General features: G+C 42.2%; 1 protein-coding gene and 1 long non-coding RNA gene across 23 annotated transcripts in view; one reads left to right on the top strand and one right to left on the bottom strand.

The window, feature by feature from the left end:
* The window catches only part of Dyrk1a (dual specificity tyrosine phosphorylation regulated kinase 1A), a 119,287-nt gene that overhangs the window by 71,894 nt on the left and 22,394 nt on the right, over positions 1 to 24,999 (bottom strand). For 18 of the 22 annotated variants that reach the window (XM_087575536.1, XM_087575548.1, XM_087575538.1 and 15 more), the window contains one exon: positions 7,503 to 7,588. The exons of 2 other annotated variants lie outside the window; for them this stretch is intronic. In XM_087575536.1, the coding sequence (XP_087431662.1) occupies positions 7,503 to 7,512 (10 nt within the window). In that variant the 5' untranslated portion in view covers positions 7,513 to 7,588. 22 annotated transcript variants of the gene reach the window in all.
* The window catches only part of LOC148002553 (uncharacterized), a 42,668-nt gene that overhangs the window by 8,789 nt on the left and 8,880 nt on the right, over positions 1 to 24,999 (top strand). The gene's annotated exons all lie outside the window — the stretch shown is intronic.

Genomic DNA, 24,999 nt, shown 5'->3' with positions numbered 1-24,999 from the left:
TACTATCTATGTAATGCTCTGTCCCTTCAGTTTTTCCTTTTTTAAACATTTTTAAAGGTTATTTTTATTTTATATGTATGAGTGTTTTGTCTGCATGTGTGTATGTATGTGTACCATATGTGTGTATGTATGTATACCATAAGTGCCTGATGCCCATGGAGGTTCTGGAATTATAGTCACAAAGGACTGTGAGTTGTCATGTGGGTGCTGTGGACTGCAGCCAATTCATCATGTGCTCTTAACTACTAGCTGGCATGACAGTTGGCACCTATAAATCCAGCGTTTCGGATACCAAGGTTAAAGATCTGGGGTTCCAAGCCGTCCTGGGCTTGGATGCAATCAATGACCTATGTCAAAATAATAACAACAAAGATGACAATGCCAACACTGACTTCTGCCACATCAGTGGGGAACCTGGATGATTATCTGTCTGATAACTTTTGTGAAAATGATAAATCTATACAGGGTTATATAAAATGTAACACTACTGAGGGAACAGTAAGAGAAAGCTCGGTTGGTAGAAACCATCTAAGTTTGATCCCTGCATCCCACAAGGTGGCAGTAGAGAACATACTCCTGACAGCTGTCCTCTGACCTCCACACACCTCCACACACAAGCGCTTACACACTTACCAGATTACTACTGGAAGGTCCAGGATACTACTGTCTTTAGGAAGCGTTCTCTCTCCTATGCTCAGGAAGAATGTCAACATATAGATTAATAAATGAGATCTCCTACGTTTTTAATCTTCCCCAATTTTCCTTCCTTTGTCCTTGCTGATTCCACAACTGATCAATTTGGAGTCTATTTCAGAAAAGAAGCTGTACCGGTTTGGGGAATTTATAGGGTCCACCTCTAAGCCGTCCAGAATGTAAACACTCCTGGACATTCATACACACTTTGATGGCTTCACTGATATTCTCAGACCCACCTGAGAAGCTTCTGTGGGAGTCTTTGTTGGTGAATTGGGAACTCATGGGATTCTTAGTCACCCCATTGTGCTTCCTTCTGCACAAACCCTGATACCACAGCATTGTGACAGTTATCAGATGGCTCCTTCCCACTTCCCTCTACAGACATGTCTATGGCACTGGAGGTTTGACCCATCTAGGTGTTCTGTCCACTTTTAGGGGAAAAAGGAAGGTAGGTACCTGTGCTAAGCTGTGACTGTGTAGGACTCTGACACTAGAGTGTATGTGAGTGTGAGTGTGTGTGTGTGTGTGAGTGTGTGTGTGTGTGTGTGTGTGTGTGTGTGTGTGTGTGTGTGTGTGTCTGGTGCCTACAAAGGCCAGAGGAGGACGCCAGATCCACCAGAGCTGGAGCTACCACTGCCCAGTGGTTGCTGGGAATCCAACTGGTGCCCTCTGAAAGAGCAGCCAGTGCTCCTGCCGGCTGACTCATTTCCCCAGCCCTCAAACAGTCTCCTGCTGTACACTGGGCTGGCTGGTAGTTGTCAACTTGATGCAGCCTACACATACTGAGCAGAGAATGTTGACATAAAATGCCTCTGTCAGACTGGCCTAAAAGTCCAATCTATGAACTACTGTCTTGACGACTGACTGAAGTGGGAAGACCTAGCCCACTGTGGGTGAGGCCACCCCTAGGGAGGTCATCCTGGATGGTCTAAGAAAGCAAGCTGAACAGGTAAAACAGCAAGCACACCTCCCCATTGCTTCTGCCTGACTTCCTTCGGTGATGGACTGCAACATGAGGCTGTAAGCTGAAATAAGCCCATTCCTCCCCAAGATGCTTTAGGTCATCATGTTTTATCACAACAAAAGGAAGAAACCTAAGATAGGCATTTACAAAGTGGCCTTAAAATAAAAATAAAGTACTGTAAGGACCAGCAAAATGGAATTTCCCCCAACCCACACAGTAGGAAAGAACTGACAGAGACACTCGGTCCTCTAACCTCCACAGGCACTGTGGCAGAAGTGCATGCCCACACACAGGTAATGTGATTTTAAATCATGAACAGTAGATGTTAACATCTGCTTTTTTCTAAGCATTCTTAAGTCTTACTAACAAATTCGTCTTTACAGTGAAATGAACCATCATATCTATGTGTATATCAGATTTTTTACTTGTACACTCCATTTCATAGAAAATCTTATGCTATATATATACATGACACAATCAACACTGCTTCTGCTCAGAAAATAAAAGCTAAAATCACAAAACAAATGAAGACATGAAAAGAAAGGGAAAATGAGTTCACTGAAACAGACCATGAGAGTAGCTTGTGCTTGAATGTTATAAGATGTCCCTGTTTGTCCCTATGCACCTTGCAGACACACAGAGCAAAGGGACTAAGCACAGAGCTGGCCTGTGACTCAAGAAAGGGAGCCACTGTGGCTTTTCCCCACCTGTGTATCTGAAGCAACTGAGCAGACACTGCGCCCTCACACTCCAGACAGCACTCTGCCTGCCAACCTGACACAGCGGTCACTGTATCAACACTGCCACCAGAGATCCCAGTCAGACCTAATGCTAGAATGCAAACTTGCATGGAGCAGCTGAAAACTTTGAAGAACAGCTGTAGAGCTTTCCAAAACACATGACCTGAGTTACATACATACTCTTGAATACTGGTTAGTAACTCATTTAAAAAGACAGCTGGAGGCTGCAGAGTAAGCTGAGTGGTTAAGAACATGTGTTGCTCTTGCACGGGGCTCAGATTTGATTCCTAGAACCCAAATGAGGGTTCACAACCACCTGAAACTCCAGTCGGTCCCAGGGGACCCAATGCCCTCTTCTGTCCTCTGAACTGACCGGGCATATATATACTTGGTGCAGAGGCAACACATACAAGCAGAACACTCACACACAGAAAATAAATCTAAAGAACAGCTAAGCATGGTGGCACACAGGTCACTGCAGAACTCCACAGGCAGAGGCAGGGGAGAGGAGGCGATGTCTATGAGTACTGGGGCAGGGGAGGTTATGAATAAGCAATGTCTAACTTAAACTAGGAAATGCTCACATGATAAAAAGGCTCAAAGCAGCACATGCCAAAACTAATCCATCGGGGTTGGGGATTTAGCTCAGTGGTAGAGCGCTTGCCTAGGAAGCGCAATGTCCTGGGTTCGATCCCCAGCTCCGAAAAAAAGAACCAAAAAAAAAAAAAAAAAAAAAAAAAAAAAAAAAAAAAAAAAAAAAAAAAAAACAAAACAAAACAAAAAAAAAAAACAAAAAAACAAAAAAAACCTAATCCATCCCCAAGACCAGTTAGGTCTACTTCCCAGTGATCTGGACCTACCCAAGTGACAAAGGTGTTGAGATTTGGTCTGTTGCTATGTATTGTGATGCTAAATTCTATACCCAAAGGTCTGAGGGAGTTCTCATGATTACAATTTTTTGTTTTGATTTAAAACTATTGATTAAACCAAAATGGCTACAGTGAGCCAATTACTGGGGGTATTAAGAGGTATGTGAGTGGGGTTGGGGGTTTAGCTCAGTGGTAGAGCGCTTGCCTAGCAAGCACAAGGCCCTGGGTTCGGTCCCCAGCTCCGAAAAAAAGAAAAAAGAAATAATAAAAAAAAAAAAAAAAAAGAGGTATGTGAGTTTGGAGTGACCTGGCTGGGAGAATGAGGAAGGAGGAGGAGGAAGAAGGAGCAGGTAGGAGGAGGAAGAGCCATGAGGGGAGGAACCATGAGCACATGGCCAGGAGAAACAGCAAGTATCTGGGGTACATCGTGGGGAAGTATCCAGACCAGCAGATAGAAGAATAGATTAAGGGTTAACCCCACAATAATTGTCAAAGACAAAATAGCTATAGTCTGAGTTTCATTTATTCATAAGCTAGTTGGGGATAAGCTTAAATTGGTTGTACTACACAAAGTAGGTCACTCAATGATGAACAGTCGTCAATAGTAACATCAAACGCATTCTACCCAAGCTTACCATTATGAACGGTTATTCAACGTGATCTCAACTAAAACTGGTAGGGGCTGGGGGAGAGGAGGTGGACAAACGGATGGACGGATAGGAATGTGCCATAGTTCAAGAGACAGGAGACTTGGTACATTTCTATTGCCATGATAAATAACATCATAACCAAAGCAACTTGGGAGAAAAGGGTCTATGTTCCAGGTCACTCCATCACTGAGAGAAGCCAGAGCAGGAACTCAAGAATTAAAGCAGGAGCCATGGAGGAGTGCTGCTTTTCTGGCTTGCTCAGTCTGCTTTCCTGTAGAAATGACTAGCATGTCACTATTAATGTGCCCCCCCCCAAAAAAAAAACAAAAAAAAAAACAAAAACAAAAAACAAAAACAAAACAAAAAAAAAAAAAAACCCTACTTTGATAAGGAAAACCATTAAAACAGAGTAAGGCCACCTGTCATAAGGACCAAGTTTTCCCAAATGATGGTCTATAGGGTGTAAATGAGTATAAATCAAAATATAGCAGGGTCCTTGGATCACACACACTGAAGTCTGCTGGCCTCACAGGCTCCTCCCCTAGAAGGCTGTGTTAATGTGCACCAGGACTCTGAGAAGTTTGCTTCCTCCCAAACACAAACCTAAAAAAATGATCCTGTTTCGAAATCAACTCAATGTGGTTACGTGCAGGTCCTAGGACGACCAGTACCCCCAAGTGGGCTGGTATATCCCATTACTATGGTGTTTCAATGGGAAGAAAGAGTTATGTAGTAGAGAGCCAGGAGGCTGGCAGTCAGGATGAAGACACAGAGAGCAGACAGACATTGGGAGGGAGGGACTAGATGATCAGTGGGTAAAGGAACCTGCTGTCCTGAGTTCAACCCCCAGCATCCATATGGAGGACAGAGACAGTAGGCGCATTGAGGCACACACAAATAGGTAAAAAAGCGTAGTAAAAATGCAGTTAAAACCACTTACACGCCCGCCCATGTCAGACTTACCCACTGAGACATTGCATTGACCCTAGACTTATCTTTGTAATAACACGGGCACTGAGCTGTGGGACAAAGCCATCCCTGTGAACACAACCAGCCTGAGACCACGCTATTTCTGCTACAGGTTTGAACTCAATAGGTAAATGCTAAAACGTTATGACATACAGCTATCCCGTGACCTAATGTCCTTACACATCCATCCCTTACTCTAAAGGAAATATAACCCTAGATAATTAAATACCAAGAAACCTTAGAGACACAACACCTATTACAGTGCTTATTACAAAACAAGTGTTAGCCAAATAAATGTCCAAAATTCAAAGGAAACAGATTACGTAGTTCTAAGTTCTGGTTCCATTTAATACGACAAAAGGAGCCTGAGTTTAACAGGTGAGGCTCAGGTGGCAAGTACACACCTGTGCTGGAGACATACTGGTTTTACTGGCTTAATGTTCAATAACTGTCTTTCCTTGTCCCCTCCTTCTCCCCAGCCTCACTGCAATGTAACTAAGAAACAACAAGTGTGCAAACCTATGGTATAATGCATGACACTTTATGTATGTATGCAACAGCAAAGCAATTATGAAAAAGAAAAAAAAAGCAAGGAAATTCACATAGCCACCACCTCACACAGTTACCATGGAAACCATGGAATGGGCAATAATACCATTCCACTTAACCAACACTGCAAAGCCAGTGCAGGAGCCAGGGGCAAGCAGAATTCCCTTTCCAACAAACAACTGCAGAAGTCCTTTTTCTTTAACAACTCCTCATTAGCTTGTGTGTACTGTATCATCTAAAGTGTAAGCACAACTGTGTCATATTAAGAGGAAAGTAACGTATTAATCCATCAGGGAGCTATTGACTTCATGATCAAAAACAACTAGCTTGCAAACTCTGGGTGAGAAATATATCAACAATGTACACATATGTTAAAAAAAGCTTTCTTGGAGTATTTCTTTTGTAAGGCAATGAATCTTGGTAAGTTCCAAAAAGCCAAAAGACTGGTTTATATCACAAATCTAAGTCCATAGACTTCTCTTGTACTGCAACACGGCAAGTTAATTATGTATCTTTTTAAAACCATACTTACTCTCCAGCTATTTGACTCCACTGAGACCATAAAGCTTTTAAGAGAAACAGCTACTGGGAAACACACCGTATCTTTGATTATTTACCAACTGAAAACCTCAAGAAACAACACTTCTGCCCTCAGTAAGTCACAGATAACTAGGGAACAGGCAAGAGCCACTCAGCTGCCCGGACTTCCACTGCAGTGCAGACCTCATGTGCTCAAAACCTTGTGAAGCCCAGGTGCTACAGACTGTGGCCAAGGAACCATCTAGGAAGCAAGAGTGCTGACAAACCCTTTATGCAACAAAAGACCAAGTTTACCAATGCTGAAGGCAACATTTCTGTAAACATTCCTGTTGACTCTCTGATGACAGCTGAGGTCCTCGGCATTAGTTCTGTGCTGATTTAGTAGCCAGCCACTCGAGACAATGTGTCCCCAGAACACTGGCAATATACATCTAGGCAAACGTTCCTGGGAAGTCTACATGCTCTTCTGACAAGTAGCACAGAGGGATGAATAGTCACTGACTTAAACAGCTACCACCAGAATCTGAGAAACAGTGGATCCTTCCTATAAACACATGGTAACTTGCTTTCCCACACCATGTAACTTACAAATGTTTTATTCAACTACTTTTTGTCATAAGCTGACATATATCTAAAATTTCATTCTAAAGCAAAAGAGAAAATGATTGGGTCACAAAAATTAAAGATCAGCAGCAGCTATACCAATTAACACCAGATGCCAAACCAAGACTGCCTTTCCAGTTCAAAACTATTCTCAAACGTTAGTTTATTATAATACAATCAATTAAAAATTCCAATGTACTAGTAATGATAAGTTCACTTAACAAAATGTCTCCCATCTACCTGATGTATCATGGTTAGTCACATTTTACCCACTGGTTACTGTCTTTTTTAGAGTCTGAACTTAGTCCACCCTTAGAATGGAGGGGTCTCTGCCTTTTCAATACCAGTTAGATGCCTCAGTTAACTATGGAGTAAGAAAATATAAACCTCAAGACAACGTCACACTATTTTTCATCAATAAACTCAAATGACCCAGGGATGAAAGAGAAGGGAACTACAGAAACAACACAGAAGAAAAGGAACAAGAAATGCAAACTCCAGAGCACGTCTGCTTAAGGAAGCAGTGTGCATGCTAACTTTTCTCTCCTTTACTTGTCAGGTTTACTGAAATCATCTTAACATGAAATGCCATGGAAGATTTGTTATGTTCTCATAGGGATATAGGGAGACATATATTTAACCATTAAAGTAAATGTTATTAATTTTTAAAACAAATATTTCAACTTTAAAGCATGAGCCAGCTTCTAAAAGTTCAACTACTAGGAATTACTCTATTGTTAACATCGCTATTAAATCTGAGTATGAAACTGAGTCCCAGGGTCACTTTCAATATCTGCTGCATTTACTGATCTAAGTAATTCCCGCCACTGAGAGTCATCGGAGGCCCCCTCAGAATGCACTATCAGTCAGTCCCCACATTGTCTTACAGCCAGAGCTCCAAGTATTTCAAAACTTGAGTCACCTGTATGCATCGTCTTCTTTCAAGTCTCATATCATCCTGATGGGGTGGGGGAAGGGAGGGAAGAGTCCAGCGGCAAAACTATAACACTGTGTAAAGAAAAACAAATTACGATAAGATATGATGGTATAAGACAATTACCCCTAACTGTGGAGTATCTAATATAACTATAACCCCCAAAATACAGATAAATTATTTCAAATTTGTCAATTTACGTTACTAACATTTACATTTATTTGAATAATTTCTAATCATTTAGAGCAAATGAAAATATATGTAATCATTTATCACTTTAGAAAGAAAAAAATGTTTAAATGTGCCTATGACCAACAAACACTTCAGGCATTTCTAGGCATCAAGTAAGCATGAGCACTGTGAAGTTTTATATAATTTATCTCTAAGGAAATAAACTGCTTTTTATGATCTTGTACAATTTGCACACACCATAAATATTTTAGTTCACTTTTCACTATTTAGTTCACTATTTTAGCCAAGGTAATAAGAACTACCTGTAGAAAAGACAGTGTGTAAGTTTACCACATTATTTGTAGATTAAGTTCAAAGACATTTTACACATGCTACCATAAGCCCTCCCTAGTTCTCCAACTGGTCCACCTGCCCACCTCACTTTTCTCACAGCCTCTCCTGTTCACTGCTTCCACTTCAGGACTGTTGTGCCCATCATGATAGCTGACAGGAAAGTGAGGACCAGCTCACAGCTAGCAACCAAGAATACAAGAAGAGTAACAAGAGAGAAGCAAAGACAAACAGGCTACAATGTAACTTTCAAAAAATTATTTTTAAGCTATCCTATTCACTGAGCATTCCAAAGAAAGCAGTTGCTTGTGTTGGCCTAGTTTCCAAGCTGACTGACTGAGTGAATGAATAAGTAGACAGACAGATAAGACAAACAGCAAAATTTATTGATTCCTAAGATAGTTGGGCTTGTGTGCTAAGCTTTAAAAGAAGGTTTTTTTTCAATATAAATTCTTTTTTAATGATTTACTTGTATTTTCTGTGCATTGTTTTGTCTGTGTGAGAGTGCTGGGTCTCTTGAAACTTGGGTTCCAGACAGTGGTGAGCTTCCATATACTTGAAGTTGAGTCCTCTAAAAGAGCAGCCAATGACTTAGCCACACACGTTTTGTTTTGTTTTTAAAGCAAGTAAACTACAAAGAAACAAACCAGCAAAACCAAAGATCCTGGTAGTCATAGGTATTACAGACTGTAAGAAAGAAAAAACAAAACCTATCTACCTAAGCTAAGTCATCTAGGTGAGCTGTCTTCTGTCCTACTGTCTGAAGTCCTGTAAGTCCCTACCTACCCTTTACATAATGGCACCCTCCCAATCACCTCTTTCCATAATCCTTTCTCCAACTTATCCTATACTCTCAAGTTACCATCCAAAGGTCATGCTGTCTGAGTGTAGTCCATTTCAGGTAAGCCACCAAAAAGATTTTAAAAATCTAGACTGAAACAGCTCGTGTCAACGGCTATAAGTCCCAACAACTGACATTCTATTACTTATTCCTAGAAATCCAAATAATACTACCAAATACTAAGAAAACTAAGTCTAAAATAAGATCTTTTTTGGCAAATGATATATATCTGAAATCTCCATTATTTATTATTGCCAAATATTTTGTTCTTTAGTTATTTCTGCTACTTTTGAACTTCTGAGTTAAAAGTCCAACTCTGCCATCCTAATAGAAGTAAATGTTCACTCTACTGGGTAAGCAATCTGAATTTGTGAGTTATTTATAAATTCCAAGGTGCCTGTTCTGAAGTCACTGCCTCCATTCCTGACCTCCCCCTAGAGGACAGCCTTCTCAGATGAGACACCAAGTGCATGGCAAGGAGGGCCATCCAACAACAAAGTGACCACCACCATAATTCTGCTTTTAAAAACAACTGAGCCAGTGGCATTAATAAGTACATTTACGTCACGGCATTTTGCTTCGCTAATGTCTGTCTCCTGGCAAGGACTACTAAGAACTATGGAGGAGTATCAATTCAGTCCCTACCTCTGAGCTCTAACACAGCGGTCTCCATCTCTGCTTCACCCTGCTTGCCTGCAGCACCTACACTGCTGCTGCAAGCTGGACGGTCTCAGCACAGACAGGTGACATCAAAGTCCCCACCAGCCTGGACCAAACAACCAGCCTGGACCAAACAAGCTCTCCGTGTTCTTTTGGTTTCCTCATGTTTTTTAATGGTTTATGCATGAGTGTTTTGCCTGCATGTATATCTGTGTGTCATGCACATGCCATGAAGATGGTACATACAGCAAGTTGTGAGCTACTGTATGGGTGCTGGGAATTGAACCTAGTCCTCTGGAAGAGCAGTCAGCAAGTGCTCTTAACTGATAAGTCATCTTTCCAGCCTCCAGTATTCTTTTTATTAAAATATTCAGTACTGATTTAAATAATGAAAGCTAAAATAAAAATTTTGACACCTTTTAGAAGCACCATGCATTAATCATGACTCATGAAAAGCAGCCCTCAGCAAAGGCTGACACACGTCTACAAGTCACACAACTTGCTCCTGGGTTTTGTACTACTTAACCATCACATACTGAGGTTAGCAGCACAATTCGCACTAGAAATCTAGACCCTTTGTTACTTTAAACAAATTGTCTGATAAACCATCCCAACTGGCATCAAGCAAGTTGACTCCTCAAAAAGAAAAAGTTGAGAATCTGTAGCCTAAAACCTTCACTGCAAATAGAGAATTCCAAACACCAATGAGCTGCTTTTGCAGCCTTGCTCTGGGTATGATTTTCTTTTGAAGAGCCTTAAAACATTAGACAATCACGTATTTTTTAATTTCTGAAAATCATATATAGTCAATTTGTTCCTTTTCCCTCATAAATGGAATCATTCACAAACTGTTGTGGCTAAGAGTAGACACTAATGACAAACATGTACAACCCTACAGGAGGAACATCTCCTGGGACTCTGTGAAATCTCTCTGTGTGCTTTAGCTCACATTCTGCCAAAGGCTAGTAACAGTCTATGAACTGTTTAAGAACTAAACTCAAGTGCTTTTCTATGACTAAACTTGCAAACTGCTTGTTAGCTGTCTGAGAAATAAGTGGGTACAATTAACCCCTAACGTATCCTTATCCTCAGGATGTCAAAAGGCTGTGGACCCACCATAGGGAATAGAGGGAGATACTGAGCTTAGTGCCAGAGACTAGTGAACAGCGACACCCACTTGCTAGTGTTTACAAAGGCAGCCCGGCCAGCTCTGGAAGGCTGTGGCTGCAAGGAGCAGGCTGTGGCTGCAAGGAGCAGTGAGCGCTCGCTCTGGTGGGATCCAATCAAAACAGAGGCCAGGTAGAAAGCTTTCACTAACCACAACAGTTTGTAGTGACACCAAGCTATAAAGTGCCTCTAACTCCACACCATAATGGTGCACATAGAAGGAAAAAGCAGGCAGATCTCTATGAATTCCAGGCCACCTGGAGTTCTACAATAAGGCCTGGTTACAACAACAAAAGCAGATAGTTATACAAGGAGCTTCAAAGATTAATTAGGTACCATTTTATTAAACTAAGTCAAATATACATTTTCTAATGCTCTCTAATTGTACCTATGCTTTATGCATACTTCATAAATAATTTTAGTCTATATGAAAAATATGTTACACCATGGAATTCAAAAGGACAATTTAAGTGGCTCAAAAGGTACCAACTGAAAAGAAGCAAAAAATATTAATTAATTAATTGATTAATTTAATTAAAATCTAAAATTAGGGCCCAGAGAAATGTCTCAGCAGCTAAGCACACTTGTTCTTGCAATGGATCTGGGTTTAGTTTCCAGCACCCAAGCTGAGACTCACAGCCATCTGTAACTCCAGTTCCAGGTGATCTGCTAACGTCCAACAGCTCCAAGAAGAACATGGTACAAACATATATATGCAGAACACTCATGAATGTAGAAATTAATAAGTATAAGAAAGAAAATGTCAAAAATGTTATTTCATGAACTAAAGCTATAATTATCTAAAAATGATACCGTGTGATTAATAAACTCTGTGCCCAGTTACATGGCAGACTAAAGTGGCAGAAGAAAAACAGTCTTTCCCATGTCATTTTATAAGTAAATTTTCCAAAGTCACAGTAGGTAAGTGATGAAGAAGAAAAAAGAAAGAAATGCCATTGTTCTGATACTAAACACAGAAGAGAAAATAATCCATTTCTCTAATTCTCAATAAGATGATCAAGTGGTATTACAGAAAAAGCAATTACACCAACAGGGGACTTCAAGTGAAATCCTGTAAAACAAGAACATTTATCAAAACCTCCAGAAAACAATGGCAGCCTTTTTTAAAAAGCAAAACCCAATAGGCTGTACCATGTGCTGCCATGCCAACATTATTAATGAAACTACAAGGAAAACCACGTTGGCTGACACACACTACATACCCACCCCTCAGCTTACACACTCGGTGGATGCTGACATATTTAATCCTGCAGCAGCCCTACAAGAAGCAGCCTCACTTATGATGTATAGGTGTGGGAAGTAAGAGTCAGGAGCCTAACAGGCCATAGGCCCCACCTACTCCTTATAAACGCCATCATATACCAAAGTTCTCCACACCTCAAGATGCTTCCCATAAGTCATAAATTGACTGAGTCATACAAAGATACCAGAATATATCTCAAACATGGAAGAATAAAAGTCCTAAGTAATAAATTAGTATGCAAAAAAATTAATTTAGGCAAATGGAATGCTAACTGTCCCAAACTAGTAAAAAAAATTCTAATTCCAACATATGACAGATTGCTACATATTCCCTCTATCAAAAAAAAATGAAATTTTCCATCAAATGAAAAATTGGGGAGGGGTTAATAAACCGAAGACAATACTAGACAGTACTGTGAGCATGGGTCTTGGAATGTTCTATTCCACTAACATCCTAGAATGGGGAATAGCCACTGGAAAGCAGCTAAAGTGTATGTCAGAGAGAAGCGTGGGGTTGCCTCAGTAACCACATGGGAACAACAGATTTCTAACCTAAGGATATAAAACAGATGCCAGGAAAACGCTCTACCAGGAGCACACACTAGTCCTGGATGGCTCTCTTCTAGCTCAGATCTCTCCTGAGATCAAGGCCCTCACATTTCCAATGACCCAGTGAACTAAACTTTCCCTGTTATAACTCACTGCACGAAGCATCTCCCCCCCCCCCCCCCAGCTGGGGACCGAACCCAGGGCCTTGCGCTTCCTAGGCAAGCGCTCTACCACTGAGTTAAATCCCCAACCCCTACGAAGCATCTTTTTAACTCACTTATCCTCTACTAATTAACTGCATAATCGCACCATTATGCCCACTGTTCCGTATGAGAAAACTAAGGCCCTAAATAAAAAGTAAGTCACCCCAAGTCAGAGAGATGCATGGTAAAGATATTAAATCTCATATGCAAAACTACTGCTCTTGACCCCATGTTAAACTGAGTTTACAATTTCCCATCACTTGCCTTTCTCACAAACAAGGACAGGGGAGAAAACCATCTCCTCCTGTATTCTCTACCTTGATTAATGGACATCATCACCAGCCCAGTATCTCAAACCAAAGCTTTTATCTCCCAGGCCTCTGTCCCTTCCTTCCAGCACATCCCATAATCTCCTGGGTAGCCTTCAGCTTGAGAGCAAGGCCTTTCACACTGCCCTCCCTGCTGCACATCTACCCTGACCCCGGTTCTCACCCCTCAGACTCACTGCTTACAGCCTATTCTCACCCCCCACTGAGTCCTCCAAGCCGGCCGTGTTGTCCAGTCTAATCCCACCAAGCCTTAAGTGTGCTGTTCAAAAATACATCTACTCTCTGAAACTTATACATCTACTCTCTGAAACTTAAAACATCAGCTCTTTTTACCACTTTTACATAAAAATAACAATTTTTAAAATTATGCGGTTTTAAAAAGATATTAAACACAAAAAAGGAAACTAAAACTCCCATGAAGCTTGACTGTCTACAGGGGTCATGCAAATTTGGCTCCTTCTGGAAAACTTGGTGTAACTTTAAATCAACTTTTACTTGCAGAGCTGGAGAAATGCCCCAGCAGCAAAAACAGCAAGCTGGCTCCTTCTGCAGAGGTTCAAGTGTGGTTGTGAGCACCACATCTACCATCCTCTCCTGGCTTCCACAGGCCCCAGGACCACATGGCATATACACAATACAAACAACCACAAAGCAAAAGTGAATTTTACAAGTTTACAGAACACATTTGCATATACTCAGTGGGTTCACACTGTCCCACTGAACAGACCTGAGTGTTTTAGCAAACACCCACTGAGCACTAGGTAGGTGGTTTCCACTTTTTCACTACTATAAAGTTTTGAAATGTGGTGCCTCCCTTTACTGACCTGCAAACAGGAATTAATGGTGATGTGAACAGCAAACACAGGGCTAAGAATTTTAAATCCCTTCCAATGGCTCGCTTACCTACAAATGCCACCTACAATTATGGGGTCACGTTTTCTCTCAGATTCTAGATCTTAAAAACCTGTAAGAGGTGAGTCAGATGACCAGTAGTTCTCTGTATTCAAACAAGGTTCAGACTGAGAAACACACACTATATTGTTAGATTTCTCTCCCTAATCTCGACACTAGCGTAACCACTTGTGTATCTGTTTTAAACAAACTGCCTATCAGGCAGAAGGCATTTAGAAAGAACATGTTAACTCAGTAGCCTGTAAACCTTTTCTGTAATCCAATTTCTAAGACAGGCATAAAGACCGACCTCCTCTACCGTTTCTGATTGCACTAAATAAAATGGTCTAAAAGTACAACACTTCACATATATAATTCTATATATAAAATTTACATATAATTTATATTAGTAAATGCATATATATGCTTAGTTAGCTATATACTTTTATATACCTGTAACTATGTATATAACTTTAATAAACCATTGACTTAGAAGAGAGAAAAACAAGGTCCAGAAATAACAAAAACACAGTTGTTAGCCACTTACATCTCTAATAAACCATTACTGAGAGTGTAATTTACTTCCCACACAAAACTTTTACAGAGAAATGCTACTGTAACAGACACTTTGGAAGCTCCTTCTGCTAAAAAGAGCTGAGACCCCACCTGTCTCTACATGGTGACTGAAGCTGAAGATGATCATTGTATCTCTGCCCTTGTTTTGCAGCTGTCTCCTTTATTTTGAGTCACTTAATCAGGTCTGCATGTAGACACGTTAATAATAACTCAGAGTGTGAGCCTAAAAGCTGAGGATACCTAACCAACTCATTCCTTCAAGAGGGGAAGGAAGAGGCAAGAGTAACTGAGGGATCTTCCGATTGTGTTCTTGGTTCCAAACTTCCCAAAGGACCTAAATGTCCCCAGTCACTATCCTCAACCCCCAGTTATCCTGGATCCCAAGAAAAGCACAGCATTCCAACCCTCCATCCTCAGGAGAGAGGAATTACCCATGAAGCTATACCAGAAAATAAGAGAACTGGCCTGTCCTATCCCCAAATGTAGTAGAACTTCTAATCACCATCTCTAAGCAGATAAGGCAGTTATCAAGCGAGCCACTCTTCCACCAAGACCACTCAGCATGTGCACGCCTACCTACTGCTCCAGCTCCTCCTCTACTCGAATCTAAAGCTCTCTGTAGTGGGCCAAAGACAAACTTGGGATTATCAGCCACCTCTCTGTTCCTCCCTCCAGTGTGATGCTGCCTGTAACTCGCTCTCTCCCTCTAGTCATCACTCACTTAACAAGTGGTCCAGCTTAGTCCTGGGGCTCCTACAGCAGAAGCTCCTGCTCTAACAGCCCTACTGCACTCCTCCCTTCAACATGATTAAAGAATGTTCTGCGTGTGTACTTTCAAATACCTTCTCTGTTCCTGAGCTCTCCCACACTCCCACTCACCTTCCCCCTCTCCTCTCCTTCCTGCCCCCCCCCCACTTTTAGTCTGAACAAAGATGGGGGACTCCCCTGAACTCTCTCCCCTCGATTCATTCTACGACTTCCCTCCCAAAGGACAACTTGGATTTTATTTCCTGATTAACTTTTTACTTGGTATCAGTTCTGCCAGCTGCTGGGCGACTCCTTGTCACTCCCCCACCTCACTGTGTTCACATCACAGTGAGAGTCTGCACCTCTATTCCCAGCCCTGCCATGCTCGCTCGCACCACCTCACCAGCCACTGACCACTTCTTTACTCTCTCAGTATGTGTGTTTGGTTTGGGAAAAGAGGTGTTGTCCAGGCTAACCTCAAATACGATGTGTAACACAGGCTAGCCTATATTTACTTGTGGCAGCTCTCCTGTCTCAGCCTCCCAAGGGTTGTGATTATAAGTATATGCCACTAAGCCTAACTCTAACCCTTACTGTTTTTCCCGGTTCATCATGCATATGGTGCTACATGTATCTTCAGCAACAAATGATCTCCAATACAGATGTAACCTTCTATAGTTGACAGCCATCACATCTCATGGATAAAAATGCATTAGTTTCCATGCTGGTGTTTGAATCCCTTCCCCATCCAGTTACAGGCACACTACCTTCTGGTCTGACCAAGCATTATCTATCAGCATGTTCCAGTGACCACTGTACACTTAGCAAAGTACTACTTGGCCTCTCGCAGACATGCAGTGAACCAGAACAGTGGAACAACAATGGAAATGCTCTGCGGAGGGGAGGTGGGGGTGTGGCTATAGAAGAACCAGCATACTAATGCACATAGTTGCCTCCAAAGAGAAGATGGCATAAAAAGGTCTTTGTCCTCTCAGTTTTCAAAAACCCTTGAATTCTTGTTTCCTGACAAAACAAAGTCTTATACCTATGAACTTTACTATCAATGGGGATTCTGTGAGAATGAGGCGGCCCTGTCACAATCCTCACACCAAGTCCATGCTTCAGAGTCCTCCAGCTTCAACTACTCTAACTATTCAGACTTCAGTGGTCTGATGTAGTCTGGCAGTGCAGGCTGCATTCACAGTGTGACATCCTTTCCTTGCAGAGTGGGGTTTACTTCCTTGTTCTGCGATGTCCTTCAGCACACACACAGGCTGACAAACAACACATGAGGCGGGAATTAAGGAAGGACAGAGTAAGGTAGGGGAGGGGCTTTCCGTGATGTCATAACCATCACTCCCTCTCCCTAGCAAATATCCTACAGACATTGGGAATTTATCCATTTCAGAGAATAATTCATGACAAACTATTCTACTAACTCCCAACCCTGAGTCGTAAATCACCTCCTGAATTCCTCTGTGCCAATTTAAATTCAAGCTGCTTGTATTTCTTGTTTGGGTTTTTTTTTTTAAAACTATGCAGTCACCCAAACCCTCTTTAGAGACAGACTTTACTCTTCAGCTTCATCTCCAACTAAACATTAACACCTCCAGCATTCTTATTAAATCTCAATTAGTTCTGGGCTCAAATCTCATGCTGTTCTAATTCATGATCTCTAATGTGCACACAGTATACACAAACAAGTGAGGACTAACTTCACTGGCCTCCTCAGGAGCACCACAGACCCACATTTTGTTCTCTGTGTGCATAGTGCATGTATGCACCAATGCTTGTGCAGGTGTATACACATGTCTGCAGATACCAGAAGCAACATTAAATACGCTACACTCTCTTTAAGGTTTACTTTTATGTATGCATGTGTGTACTGATGTCAATATATGCTGGGAACCAGACTTGGGTCAGTCATCTCTCCAGCCCCCCACCCTGCTTTACCGTTTGAGAAAGGACCTCTCTCTCCCTGAACCTGGAGCTAACTAACTCAGCTAGACTGCCTGTCCTGTCTCCAGCTCCCCAGCACAGGTTACAGCATACACTAGCCAGACCCGGATTTTAACCAGGTGCTGGAGGACAACCGCAGGCACTCACGTTCACACAGTGACAAGCCTTGACCAACTGAGTCCTTCCCTAGCCCACTTGTGTTCTAGCCACAGTCCACTCTTTCTGCTCATCTGTTATTTTTCAAGACAGGGTTTCTCTGGGTAGCCCTGGCTACTCTGGAACTCACTCTGTAGACCAGGTTGACCTCAAACTCTGGGACTAAAGGTGTGCGCCACCACTGCCTACCTCAATTTACTCTTAGAAACTCATTTCACCTGAGAAAATATGTGCTTTATAAGCAAAAACCTTGCCTTTCAAAATAACAATGTAGAATACAAGTGCTCAGCACAAAGAAATTGTAGCCGATTATGGTCCATATGCCCTGTGTTACATACAATGCCATGAAACAATTTCGTTCTTACAGTCCTGTGGCCCGAAGAGGAGAACTGCAGATCAAAAAGGGCACCACCCATCTTTTCTCTGGCTTTGTGGCTTTGTTTTTGTTTTAGGTCTTCTCCTTCCTCCACCTTCTCTTCCACTACCCACCTCCAAATCTACAAAGGGCCAACATCCACCCATCCCACAAGCACCTCTTCTTTGCTATTTCATAAATCTTCCTCATCCTCTCCTTCCTGCCACAACCACTCAAGCACAACAACCTCAAAGTGTCACTGTCACACTGCCACACTGCTGAAGACACTGCATAGACACAGAGATTCACCTTTCTCAAGTTAACTGCATGCACAGAATAGAAGTCACTGACAGAAGGAAAGGCCCTGCTCACCTCACCTTCTAGACAGTCACCTTTAGCAACCACAGCTGACTAAATAGAAGACCATGAAAACCATGACTATTAACCCACTCATCTCCAAAACCATCTACATGGGTTTGCTTTGCAGAACAAGGGAGCTGGTTCTTTTTTATAGACAATGAACTGACAGTGGAATGAGTGAGTCGCTGTGTCTCAGTCCTGTAACTCAATCCAATCCAAACAGCACAAAACCTGGTGCTTCTGCTACAGAGAGTAATTGTTCTATAATTACCTACTCTATATAAACAGCCAGCACTCAGATAAAGCATAGGAATAATTTCTTTTAAGTAGCAACTATCTTTTCTAAAACGTATTTTAGGGGCTAACAAGATGGTTCACTAGATAAGGTGCTTGCTCCCAAAGCTGACAACCTGGGGTGGATCACAGAAACTCACACGATGGAAGAAGAGAACGGACTCCTGTAAGCTGTCCTCAACCTTCCAGCAGAGAGCTCAAGTGACATGCATGTGTGGGCGTGTGTGTGTGTGTGTGTGTGTGTGTGTGTGTGTGTGTGTGTGTGTGTAATGGAAACATACAAAGACTATGTAAGTTGTGCAACTACAACAATCCTCAAAGTACAAACACAAGGGACCTAGTAGACAAAAACAGTTAACTAAGAGAAACATGACAGCCTCACATAATTAATAGCCCAGGCTAGCCTTGAACCTGTGAGAGGAGGAATGGCCTATTTTGAAACCTCTCCTTCCTCTCCTGTCCTGAGTTTACAGATTAACTGTATAACTACAAAAGATTATGCCACACCTGGTTTACTCAGCCCTAGCATCCAACCCAGAGTTTTGGGAATGTTAGGCTAGCAAGCACATTCCCAAATTTAAGCTACGTCTCCAGCCCCCCCAAACTCTTCTTTTTGTTATACAAAGTCACATTTGATTCCTAATTCCATACAGTCTCAATACAGAACAACACAAAATTCATATTTAATACAGATTAATTATACAATAATGCTGAGTTGTCAGATTTAGAGTTAAGGGGTTTTTAATTCTGACATTCAAATCAATCCTTTGCTGGACATGGTGGCACAAGCCTTTAAACTCCAGCACTTAGGAGGCAGAAGTAATTGGCTCTTTTCTTACTTCAATGCCAGCCTGGTCTATACAGTGAATTAGTTCCAAGACAGCCAAAGCTGCTGGGGGTGGGGGTGGGGTTGCATCGAGCAAGCACACGAGCGTATTGATTAATCCTTCACTAAAAACAGACATAGTGTACCCCTTAATTATGAGCATGTAAACATAGAAATGAGCACACACATTGAAGAGGCTTATGAAACCAATGGTAAAAGCAAAACATTCCACCACCACTTTGACTGAACAGTCACACAACACTGCTTCACCCAAGTAAGTATAACAAGAATATGAGCCCTTACCAGGGAGATAACAGCCAAAACCTTGAACAGGATTCCTCTCATCCAAATACAACAGGCTTACACTACTTTGCTACCTGGCCTCAGAGATCAGCTGAATAGGACCCATTCAAACAGGCATGGACAAACACGGCAGCAACACTTCTAATCAGATCAACCAGACTGAGGAATGGCCCAGCAGAAGGGAGATTGATGGGACCCAGCTACATACTGATAGACTCTTCAACAACCCAACTACACACATGCACCTACTGACCCACTGAGGAACACCACACATAAGAGAACTCACAAACAGCATCCTTAAAAATCCGTTATGCCATCACCTGTAAAATCTCAGTTATCATTCAGTTCCTTGGCAAATGAGTCAAGCACCAGAAACACAGTGACATTTACTGTCACCACAGACCCCAGTGGACTTTAGAGTACCAAGTGGAAAAACACACAGAGGCAGGGAGGGACAGCTCTAATGAATGGCAGCAAACCGTGCTGAAGAAAGGTTAAAACACAGAGCAGATCTCCATTCTTCCTAATGCTTGGCCCCTTTAATACAGTTCCTTGCGTTGTAATGACGCCCAACCATAGGGTTATTTTTGTTGCTACTTCATAACTACGATTCTGCCACTGTTGTGAATCGTAATTTAAGTATCTGATATGTGACCCATGTAAAAGGTGACCCCTACACCTACAGACTGAGAACTTCTGGCATAGACTGACAAAAAAAATACAGGGGAGAAACGCTCTTAGACTTGAGAGAGAAGGTCTGCCAAATGTAAGCTTCCAAACTTAATCGGTAAGACCCAAGCTTGCAGTCTAGAAAACTTCTTAAGACACAATGTCACTGTTAGAGCCACACAGAAGAGTTTGCTAAGAAAACTCAAAACCTGAACAAGGAGTGGTGGGCATCCTGAAATGCTAAGTTAATCAGCCCAATAGCAACTCTGTGTCACACAACATACAAAGATACAGGGCACATGTTCCCTAGCGAGCAAAGTCAGCTGCAACTGATGTGCCATGCTACATAGCAGCACCAGAGAAGAGTGAGGGCTGTCTCATGGTGCTCCTGTGGCCCTCCTCTGAAAACTCAAGCCCCGGTGCATCTCTCTGGCGAGGTCCTAGCACTCGGTGAGCATCGCTAAACTGTGTACTGGACTGACCTGAACTGACCTGTCTGAGGGTCTCCATCACTAAAGCTGCATAGGGCCAGTGTCCCTGCTCCAAAATGCTTACAACCAGAAGTGATTCAGACTTCCAGATTTTGGAGGGACCAAAATCTAAAGATAACATTTATGTGTTTAATGTACTTTATAAACATAGTCTAAAGGTGATTTTTTTAAAACAATTTAATGCTTGAAACTAAAGTTTGTACACAATAAGGCATTACACTTATGGTATCTTGTCAGCTCTCAAAATCAGAAAATTTCAGATTTTGAAGCTTTTTAGTTATCAATTTTCAAATTAAGGATGCTAATGTGTCTAATACATGACACAGTCAGAATAGCTAATTTTAAAAGAAAGTACTAAGCCTACTTCCTGCCCTTGAATGTTATACTTACGCTGCGAATGAAAGCACAGTAAGAGCAAAGCCACTCTGAAAACTTGAGACTGGGCTTTACAATGGGTTCACAATGAACCCTTCTGAGTCAACATGGAACGGGAAACCTGTACCATTATATATCTGATAGACGGTATCTGGAAGAGACAACGAAGGAAAAAATCCTCATAAAAATAAAAATAATTTAATTAAACAGAGTATAGATAAGAAATACCTAAAGAAATGTTCAACATCGTTAGCCACAGAGAAATGCAAATTAAAACTACTTTTAGATCTCATCTTACCCTAGTCAGAATAACCAAGATTCATTTTAAAAATGACAGCAGATGTTGGCAAGAATGTGACAAAGGGGAACACTTATTCATTGCTAGTAGAGTGCAAACTGCTACAGCCACTATGGAAATTAGTGTGGTGGTTCCTCAAAAAAGATGAAAGATCTGCAGCAAAATCCAGCTCGCCCACTCTTGGGCGTGTCCTAAGAAGACTGCATCCCACTACAGAGACAACACTAGCTCATCCACGTTCATCGCTCCTCTCCTCACAACAGTAGAAATGGAAAACAACCTAGACATCCATGAGTCACTGACAGACACATGCACACTTTGAGTACTGCTTGGCTATCAGGAAAACAGATGGAGACCATTGAATGAGGTGATCCCGCTGCCCCACAAAAGACAAGCATTACATGTTTTCTCTTACACACAGATGTTAGCTTTAAGCTTCACATGTATATGTTTTGTTTAGAATATCCAGAGGGCAGATAACTGGTGACGGGTCAGGGAGAAGGAATATAGCTTCCAAGGAAGGGGAAATTACAGCATATTACAGCATAATGTCATAAAAGAGGCAAACTAATCCAGGGAGACTAAATGGAGACGAGGGTGGCTAAGCAGGTAAGGGAGGGAAGGACTGTAGGGAGAGACAGTTAGCACTAAAGGTAAGGGAGGGACTGTAGGGAGAGACAGATAGCTAACACTAAAGACCTTTTTTAAAGCTGCATAAAAACCTACTTCTCTAGAAGCTTCCTAAAATGTATAGAAAGAATTTAAATGGTTACCATTTAACAGGGAAAGGCAGAGGCCCAGCTACACATCATATGCTACCTCAGCACCTGGTATGGTTGTATCTTGTTAAGTCATTGTTCAGAGGGGTCTCAGACATCACTCCAAACATCACTGGCTACTGCCAAGGCTACAGGCTACCATCCACAGCGTGAGAGTAAAACCTTGTTGGGGAAGACACCATTTATTATGTCATTCAACATGGAGAAACCAAACTGGTGCCCAACGAGAAGCTTCTTCAGCCCTTCTATCATCAACAGTGCTGGAAGGTGCTATGAACACTGCTGGAAGAGAAAGGTAACCATGATTCTTACCCAGCTACAAGCCCTACAACCAACCATGGCAAGCTGCCTGCTGGATAGTAGCAGTCAATGTTACAGGAGCAATCAACCACTTTCTGGATGGATTTAAGGCCCATTCCATGAGATGACCCCAAGACCTGACACTGTTAACAAGGCCAAGAACACGAGACCAGACAGACCATGAGCCCTAAGGGAAAACAGAATAATATTCTACTTAATGAGTACTAGTAGTGAAGCAATTCCTAGTGACACACCACCATACCACTGTTATTCCTAGTGACACACCGCCATACCCACTATTACTGCACTGTTGACCTCAGCAGACACCTTCTTGCAGCAAATCTTAACAGACACCACTGTGCAGACAGTCGGAGACCTTGGAGCATTCAGCCCTGACTTGGAAGCTGTTTCCTCGGAGAAGAAACTATGCAGATGAGGAAGCAGAAGTACTGAAGAGGCAGAGGCGGTGGACAGGCCAAGCAAACAGCCTTTCCAGGCAGTGGGACTGCTGTGCCCATGTGAACTCAGGGGCATACAAAAGACCACCCAGACAAAAACCCCAGCAATAGAGGAAGTGTGCACAAAGTTCCACCTCTAACCAAGAAGCTACCTGTGAGAGCACAAACTCAAGCTTTCTCCAGTGAGGCAATGTTGTCTCTAAGAACCACGCTCCAGCTCTCTCCTCTTCAAGATGTAATAAATGCTTTGCTGCAGAAGGGAAAAAAAAAAAAAAAAAAGAACCATGCTCCAGCGCAGGCCTCATGCTTAGCAGCCACTGACTACCACAACAGACCCCACAGTTCTCTCTGCTCTTACTGTTGCTGCTATGACTGAGGACTTTCTGGCTTTGTGGGGTTTCTTTTTCTTTTCCTTTTTATTGGAGTGGGGAGGGGGGTCATTGTTAGGATTTTGTGTGGTTTTGTGAGAGGAAGTTGTGTGGATAGGAAGGTAGAGAGGATCTGGGAAAACATGGGAGAGGGAAAAGAATACGATCAAAATATATTGCTTGAAAAAAATTTAAGGTAATATTAAAAAATGGAGCCAAAAAATGTCAATGGGATGGGGGTCAACTGGTTGGGAAAAGATCCCTGTCAGCTGAACCACTGCAGAGTCAGCTGACAGATTTTAGAGGAGTTCTTTTACATACTCAAACAGAATTAAGTTAAGAAACTTAGAGGAAGGGCTGGAGAGATGGCTCAGCGGTTAAGAGCACCCGACTGCTCTTCCAGAGGTCATGAGTTCAATTCCCAGCAACCACATGGTGGCTCACAATCATCTGTAAAGAGATCCGATGCCCTCTTCTGGTGTGTCTGAAGACAGCTACAGTGTACTTATATATAATAAATAAATAAATCTTTAAAAAAAAAAAAGAAACTTAGAGGAAAACATGATTTTTTGTTGGTGGTAATGGTGTTTTTTGAGTTTGATTTTGTTTTTATTGTTGCTTTGAGACAGGGTCTCTCTATGTACCGTTGGCTGGCCTACCACTCACTATATAAACCACACTGGTAGATGAAGAGGCCTTAGAGACCTGAGGAGCATCAAATGTTCACAAACACATGTAAAATAAAACCAAAGATAAAGGGACAAACAAATCTCAAATTACAGCCATACCCACGCATAGCACTAATGTACAGTTCAAAGCCAGAGATGCAGAGAGTGTACCTCTGGAAAGCAGCCCCAGGTACAGAGATCCAGAGATCCAGAGAGTGTCTCTGGAAAGCAGCTCCAGGGAAAGCAAGACTAGAGAGTGAGCAGCACTGCCAAGTGCTCAGAACACACCACAGACAGCAGCCACTGCACCAGTGGACCACGGCGCTCAGGAAACAGTAACCTCAGCTCTCCGCACTCCAAACGTCGGCTGTAACAGACATGCACATAAGAGATGTCAGAGACCGTTCCTCTGAGCCTGGAGAGATGCTCGGCAGGGACGGGCTGAGCTCACATTACTCCTGCAGAGGGCCCGAGTCTGAGTCTCAGCACCCACATGGTGGCTCTCAAACATCTGTAACTCCAGTTCCAAGGAACCTGACGTCCTGTTGTGACCTCTTTGGGAATGAGAAACGTACACGTACACATACACATACACGCAGGCAAAACACTCATGTGCATAGATAAAATAAATCTAAAAGAGAGTCGTTCCATCTTAAGAAAAGAAAAATATACTACATGAAATTCAAATCTACACTAACAAACAAAAAATAGATACATTTTCATAAATGACTATTGTCCTGTTGATTTTGCTAAGAAACAACTGAGTTTAACAGCCCAGGCCTAAGTAAGCCCAGCCCAGTAAGAGCGTAAGCGAGGCTCTCATAGGCAATACAGACAGGAGTGAGAAGCAGAACCCCAACAAACACAAGGAAGGGCAGGTAACAGACTCAACAGTCAAAGGGCGCTACACATGAGAAATGCAAGGGTTATGCAAAACAGGACTTGGAAGAATACTGACTCTAAATATTTAAAGGCAGGTGTGAACCCCCTCAGAACACAGAGGACCTTCAGAAGCTCTGCAATCTCTCTCTCTCTCTCTCTCTCTCTCTCTCTCTCTCACACACACACACACACACAC

Source organism: Rattus norvegicus, chromosome 11 (assembly GCF_021556685.1).
Source record: "Rattus norvegicus strain SHRSP/BbbUtx chromosome 11, alternate assembly SHRSP_T2T, whole genome shotgun sequence".
Lineage (NCBI taxonomy): Eukaryota > Metazoa > Chordata > Mammalia > Rodentia > Muridae > Rattus > Rattus norvegicus.
Note: the sequence above shows the minus strand (reverse complement) of the source record. Positions and strands in the feature narration are given on the sequence as shown.